The sequence below is a fragment of the Macrosteles quadrilineatus genome, unplaced genomic scaffold (assembly GCF_028750875.1).
Source record: "Macrosteles quadrilineatus isolate MER2022 unplaced genomic scaffold, UCM_ALF_1.0 Scaffold_5__1_contigs__length_97177068, whole genome shotgun sequence".
NCBI classification, from domain to species: Eukaryota; Metazoa; Arthropoda; class Insecta; order Hemiptera; family Cicadellidae; genus Macrosteles; species Macrosteles quadrilineatus.
This window is the reverse complement of record NW_026542598.1, coordinates 90,678,769-90,686,655: the sequence shown is the minus strand read 5'-3', so window position 1 is coordinate 90,686,655 and position 7,887 is coordinate 90,678,769. Positions and strand designations below refer to the sequence as shown.

Here is a 7,887-nt window from a genome sequence, read left to right as displayed (position 1 = left end):
CTCCACTCTGCTGACTGACTAGTGACTACTCTATAAATCCACATTTTACTTCTTCTTTCCTGAGTAAAGTTCTAGTTGATAGCCAAACGTAAGTTGCCTTGTTAAAATTTTAACATATTTTATCAATCTCTATTTAGTTAATCCCTCATTTTTAAGTAGTAATTCAATTATGAACACTCTTTTAAATTTTGAACATTTATTTCTGTTTTGCACAGAACAAGTTTCTTGCGAATAACAGTTACAATTAGGACCTAACCTGAAAGTAGAATGCCTAGGCCTAGGTTCCTACACTGCAATGTCTCTTTATGTTATAAAAGATCCAAAATTGCTCGATATAAGAGCTTATATCACATTTTCATGGCTCTTGAATTATATTCACTAACTTACATAAACATATGCCTACCATGCCGTGAGTAAAACTTAGTTGAACCCACATTAGGTAAAGTTAACTGATGATTTTGTTTCTGGCTTGGCATAGGCTATGTCAACTTTTCGGTTAACGTATTTCACAACTAGAGGTGGAGCAACGGTTGTTTGACAACGGGGACAACCATGGGTATCTATACTGTATAGGTACTGCATTCAGTGAATGTTTGTGGTGAAGCACCTCTCCCAGTCTAATGGGACTAGGCGTTATAGCCCATAGGAAAAGAGCAAGTGTGACAGAATGTGTCATCGTAAAAGGCTGGTTCACATGCCCTCCCCTCAGTCGCTTCCCAGCATTCTAAACATAGACAGTTCTTGATTTAGGGTTTTGATCTCGATGACGAAATGGTGGCAGAGGTTGGCACGATTTTCGGGGGCTTTTAACTCGTTAACTATCATTCCACGATCAAATTAATTAACTTTGCCTACAAATGAGTTTGAATGGACCCGAATGTTGACACCATTTCCAAGGCTGCGCTGCAGTGGGTCCACTGTGGACCCACTGTTGACAAAAAACTTTCTTTTGACAATCTATCCAGTCATTAGGCCTACTGGTCAACGATTAATACATAGGCCTAGTATAAAGGTGTAAAGAACCAGCCTGGCCCTAACATTCACTCCCCAGCGAGCAGTGCTACATTCCAAACACTTGCCAAATGCAGTAATAGCCTAGCAATTTATAATTTAAACCACCAAAATCTACTTAGGCTAAACACTTTTACTTAAAATCAAAATTGCTCAAATGTTTCTGCGGGGATTAAAACTTTAATAGCCTACGTAAACTATGCTACAACCGATATTTTGTTGTAATTCTTGTCTGCTTGTCAATGTCGCCATTAAGTTTGCTGGTGAGTTATGTGTACCTACACTAATCACAAACTAAAGGAAAACAGAAAAAACCGCAAGACAATAATCACAAACAATTAACCCTCCGAGTGTCATGCGTCGCTGCAGCGACTCACGAACACTGTTTACGGCAATGGCTCTATGACTGACTGAATCGGAATGAACTGGATCAAGTTAGGTATCGTTCTTTTCGTTAAATTATAAGCTTTCTCCAGAGGTCTGTCTCAGCGCTGTATGTTCTCCGAGCCGATCGTAATTGTAGCAGACAGCTGACATGCGTAATTGTAAACATCTTGGTTATCCTCGGACCGATGACTGATGTGTTTTATTACGTTTATCATTGTTTTAGTGTTAATCAAAAGTAGTGATATACGTGGTGCATTATAAGAAGATTTAAGTGATTTTGAAGGGCTGGTTGATGATCCTGAAGAAGTAGGTAGTGATATCGATGCAAATTATCAGCCAGATTCCTAGCTATGGTTACTTAGGCTATGCATTCTTAGCTAAACGCAATGTACTGAAATCTGTTTTTCACTCATAACTTATTTATTTGATAACTTACCTCACTATATGATTATATACCGTATTTGTAATCCTCATAAAATTTAGAACAAAGTGGCTATTTTCAAATATTTATAGGCCTATAATTTATATAATTTCATTGAGCGCAAACTTTTTTTTTGTTGAAAATTTTCCAAAATATTTTTTTTTTTACCTAAAAAATTGTTTTTAAACAAATGTTTCTTATGTTTTATATATAATATTGAAGCCCATGGTTTTCCAAACAAAATGGTATATAGAACAGTATAATTAACATTGTTTTTAAGCTTCTCAGATCCGTTTTAATAAAACCTTGCAAATGAGCTAAAAATAGGCAGACATTAAGGCCAAAACAAGGGACACTCGGAGGGTTAAGTAAGTTATCGGTAATGCATTAGGGCCTATTACTGAGTTTTAACTGAGCCTTGATTGTTGTAAACTAACTTAAATCAGTTCCTATTTAGGCTTGTGAGGAAAGTAGGCCGGGCTTTAAGTTATACGGATTTGTGAGTTAGGTAGGCCTAAAATAATTTAGGGATAGGGAGGTAAAGCTTAGATGTTCCAAAGTTGTTAATTGTTACCTCCAGAATATTTTTGCACCAAGTTATTGAAATAGTGAGTTAAGCATCACCCTAAATAGGCTTTCAAAATACAAAATAGGCCTCATGGCCTCATTTAGAGCGCCTATGCTAAGTGGCACGTTTAATATTTATTAGGCCTATATCAACATTTTTGGATGGTGATTTTGGTCTCTGGGGAGACATCAAAACGAACAAGTTAAAGTGGTCTAGGTCTTACCATGAGACCTACGGTACCTAATATATTATTCAGATGAGAAATTTACTAAAATGGACAGATAAAAGGCTAGGCTTAAGTTTTATAATAAGACAGTCCTACCTAGATACGGTAAATTAAATGTACAATCCTAGGAATAAGTTTGATGGAAGAATGACGAGTATTTTCAGTTGACGTGTTTAAATATTGGCGCAACTTACATGAAGATGAAAATTAAACCTGAAAATATGAATCTTGGTACCTAATAGAACCTCTGTAATCCGAACTAATTGGGACCAAAGGTAGTTTGGACTATTGAATAGTTCGGATTACAGAACATATTGTTGTTTTTACATAACAATAGCTAAAACATGGCTAAAATTGATCAAAATTATTTTGGGAAAAGTGAAAAAATGTTTTATAAAGTAAAATACAGTGTATATTTAATACAGTAGTAAATTGATGGTGAATAAACAGTACCTAGGCCTACTGTAAATTAAATACAGTATACAATAAAGAACTGCTATACTGTGTAGGCCTATAGTGTACCTACAGCAATGAGGGGTTCGGATTAGTGGACGTTCGGATTAAAGAGGTTCTACTGTACCTCGTGACATCAGCATTGAGGATTGAAATCTTTGTTCCTCCGAGATGAACTTTTAATAAGTAAGTCTCTGTATTTGTATAGGCCTAAAAAATTGTCTCTACTTTCAGACCTATCAACATGGCTATAAGACCCGTATATCGTCCCAAGATCGTCAAAAAGAGGACCAAGAGGTTCATCAGACATCAGAGTGATCGTTACATCAAGTTGAGGGTGAGTTGATTTTATTACATTATTTTGATCATACAGTAGAACCCCTGATATCCGGCCTTGGTTTTTCCGGTCCTCTGTTTATCCGGCCACTTCCAGGAAGTCAATATCAAAATGTTTTTCTCAAAGCTTACAGACGTTTAGATGCACCACTAGTCTTTGCGACTTGTTTGAGCTAAACTATTTATCTGAACTATTTATCTGTTTGTTTCAATATATTTTACTGTGTCACTAAACTCAGTTGAACTAGGCCTAACCTCTAAACAGTGGGGGGTTGGGAAATTAATCTTTGTATTTATTTCACAAAATGGATAAGAAAGTTGAGTAGAATTGTGTTTACTATTAAGGTCCTAAAAATCTTCAAGGCTGATTGAATGTAACTTTTACATCCATCATTTAATAGTTTTTGTTACCTGAAATCTTAATACTCGTACGTTCATTCCTTAACAACTATAGCCTACAAATATCTTTTTTTGTACAAAAATGTTAATTCTTCAAAAAATAATCCTAGAATAGACTTAAATGATACTTTTGACAGCATGTATTGATTAAATATTATTATAGGTATGAATCATTTTCATTTTCATAGTAGGTTGGTTTATCCGGCCAAATCGCTATCCGGCCAGGGGCTTGGTCCCGTGGTGGCCGGATATGAGGGGTTCTACTGTAATGCTCATTTTAGCCTTGGTTGCGAGTAGGCCTATGGTACTTAGTTTGTAAAATTAACATTGTACTCACAGAAAGCAACATAACATAGTTAGTGTGATCTAGTATTTTATTTGATAGGCTAGATCTATTTTACTCATCCATCTAGACTTATGTGGTCAGGCCTACATTTCCAATTTACCACAAATCAAGTCACTATCCAATCATCTATTTGTGGGGTATTAGCTGAGGTGATTACGGACAATATTAGCTGCTTTGATCTTGTGCTATCCTATTCCGTCCAATGATCCTTAGACAATGAAGTGATAATACGGTACTAAACTTAATTTACATCTAAGAGTACCCCAAATGTTTCACTTGAGCTATTTATGGCTGTTTTTAAAATCCTTTGTCAGCCGTAATTGTGATATACCGAGGGGGCTTGTTTTGTTTTGGTGAGTTTTGTATTTGTCTACTTGTTTTAGTAGGTAAATCTTCTATCGATAACGGATCCAAAAATATTCATAAACCCTGGTTAAGAGATTCATCTTGATGGATTTTAATTTGTTCAGTATGAGGCCTATGACTGTTCAGTACAATAAACCTCTTTTTATTGTTTTTCAGAAAAGCTGGAGGAAGCCCAAGGGTATTGACAACAGAGTGAGGAGAAGGTTCAAGGGTCAGTATTTGATGCCCTCCATTGGTTACGGAAGCAACAAGAAGACGAAACACATGTTGCCCACCGGCTTCCGCAAAGTCTTGGTTCACAATGTCAAGGTAAGTTTGTGGTTGTTGTTAAAAATTTTCTGAAATAATCAGCACTGGTGGTTTTAGAATATAACTACACAATCGCGATGTGATGTTATGGAGTGCTTAAAAAAATATAATGTCTAAACTAGACATAATGAATTAGCATCATTTGGAGAGGTAAATGCAATTGACAAAACCGTTGATATTTTGTTGTAACATCTTTCAAATTACTTGTGCAGTGGAACCTCTATCAACCTATTGGGGTAACCTAGTAGTTTTTGTAATGAGCGCAGACCCTCAGGCAGGACTTAATGACTTAATTTGGTGCTTTGGTATTACCGGCGGCCACATTAGGTTGGGTCATTATAAAGATGTTTGTAGGACTTGTCTCGTTTCGTTATGAATCGAACGATACCAGAGGAGTCATACTAGAGAAGTCACGCCAAATTGCCTTCAAGTAGGCCAAGGTCTGATCATTGACCAGAGCGCGCGCATCACATGTATCTGGGGTATTTGGCGGGCGAATGTACTGACTCATCTGGTATCGTTTGTGGAACGTTTGGGGTGCAATGACTTGAAATAAAAACACCATTTGGGGAATTAAATAAAACCCGGTCGACTACATGTTTACGGTTTGCTGGAATCTTGAGGGACTGGAGAGCAAGGAAGCTTTTGGATCGGCGGTTAAACGTGGAGGGAAAAGTGGCGTGATGGATTGTAGACAATCCGGGAGCTTTATTGAAATCATACGATATGACGTCACAGTCGCCTGATCGCAGTCAGGACACGCAAAACATATTGCCAACTCTTTATAACACAAATCTAAATATCGTAAAAATGGCAACATTATGGTACATTATTATTGTATACACTACAGTTAGATTCATAACGAAACGAGGAAAGACAATACAATTTACATATTTATGATAACCCAACCTAACATAACCGCCGCAGCGCCCTGTATACCTACTTGGCGTAGTATAATGGTGGCGACATATTCAACACAATCCTTGTCGACATCGCTGGAGATAGAACTCAAAGGCCACTTATCGTAATCATGTCAAATTTGGTCAATTTCAGTATGTTCTTCCCAATGTCGTTATTTTTGGTCTCCGGTAAAAAAAATCTCTAAGTGGCCTCCGGATAATACGAAAGTACCCTTAGTTTTACAAATGTTGTAGACCTTTTCTAAGTATTACAAAAAACTTTATTTATTGAGATATATCTGTAATTCTCTTTGTATTTAGGGCCTACTAGATAAAAGTCTATTCCATCAAAAATAATATTATTAATGTGGACAATAGTTCCGTGATTGTGGGAGCTGTTGACAATTTAATGTAGGCCTATAGCACTTTAACAGTGAATAGCGACATTACAACTTGCAGGTAATGCAAGGTGAAAAGGTGCAGCCCTAACTATATAATCTTGGTTCTTAAGACCACCCATGTCTATAATTAACAAATAATGAATCTTTTAAGATTGATTTCCAGAAATATTGCTTTACCGTATAATTTTTAATTCAGATGTTAGACCTGTTTAGGGCTTGTAGTATTTGTACCCTATCCTTGCAGAGTGGTCTAAGAGTATCTGCATATTTGTGGGATACTCAAAGTACTTTGCTACATCAACACTGGTTATCAGATAGAGGAATTAACTGTTGAAGTTACTTCCTTTGAGCTATAACCAAACAATTAAAATAATGTTTATTCAAATTTAAATTCAAATAATCTTTATTTGTAAGTAGCGTATAATACATACATTAATACAGTAGACTCCCTCTTATCCGGTCTCCTCGGGACCGAGGCCAGTCCAGATAACTATTTTTCCGGTTAAACCGACGTCCCCAAAATGTTGTTAAAACGGACCGTTTAAATGCATACTCTATACAGTATTTGACAGGAGAGCATTGTATTTAGACACGTAATCACTGGTCTCAAATCTTTCCCACGAGAACAGTCGTTTCAGTACCGCCCACTTCCTGCCAATCTAGTTCAGTTAAACCGATGTGGTGATAAAAATTATCCGGATAAAGAGATGTCACTTCTACCGAGTGTAGTCCGGTCAAACCGATGACTGGTTAAAAGGTGTCCGATAAGACGGGTGATTTTGTACTGTAGTGTCAAAATTAATTTATCATAATGTCTGAAACAAAGAGAAAATTAAATAAATTTGTAAAAAAACGCGAAACAAAATACAGGTATGAAAAAGTATTATCAAAGGGTTCATATAATATTGGGTTTCATATTGCCAGACAGAAAGAGATTTATTGTTGGCTGAATATAATTTTATCTTGTAATTTTTTGCAGGAGCTTGAAGTACTGATGATGCAGAACCGCAAGTACTGCGCAGAGATCGCGCACGCTGTGTCGTCCAAGAAGCGCAAGGCTATTGTGGAGCGAGCACAGCAACTGTCGATCAGAGTAACCAATGCCAACGCCCGACTCCGCAGTGAGGAGAATGAATAAACAAAATAATAAATTGTTTTTTATTTATACACTGTGAATTTTTGTTTACACCTCATAATACTTCAACTGGGTGTCCACATTCTGGAAAGAGATAGTCATGGGAAAAAATTCTGGTCATTGAAAGTCATGGAAATAGGCAAAAAGTCATGGAAATCCCCAATGATGGATGGATTTGATGGGACTTTTCAATGCTCTAGTCGGTTTTAACCCGACTATTGTAACAATTTTCAGGATTTTTCAGTTTTTCACAAATGCACGGCAATTTAATTTATTACAGCTGTATAAGTTTAATGAGTTTTGAGTTTGTAATAGTTCAATACAATCTTTCCCTACTGTATCTTATAATTGAATTTAATATTTGTAGGCTTTTGTTGCAACAGTAGTGTATATTGAAATGTTAAAACTTTATTATTACAACTCAAATTGGAATATAAATAGCCTAATAGGCTATTGTTACTGCATAATAATGTTTGGAGTTGTCTCAAGTTAAGTCTTTCCTAAGTTAAAAGCTTAATTTAGTAAACTCTACTAAACTCAATAAAATCCAATAATAAAAAGTATACAGCAAGGAAAAAAAGAAAGTGGCTCGAGAGAACTTGGCCAGCTATGGTGACGGAGGAGGCTGGG

At 36.3% G+C, this 7,887-nt stretch overlaps 1 protein-coding gene across 1 annotated transcript; it reads left to right on the top strand.

Moving 5' to 3' along the window:
* LOC128993911 (60S ribosomal protein L32) lies at positions 1-7,289 on the top strand. The gene is made up of 4 exons (XM_054418013.1): positions 1-88; positions 3,301-3,403; positions 4,670-4,822; positions 7,102-7,289. The coding sequence occupies exons 2-4, from the start codon at positions 3,311-3,313 to the stop codon at positions 7,258-7,260; spliced, it is 405 nt and encodes a 134-aa protein (XP_054273988.1). The 5' UTR covers positions 1-88; positions 3,301-3,310; the 3' UTR covers positions 7,261-7,289.
* The last annotated feature ends 598 nt before the right edge of the window (positions 7,290-7,887 follow it).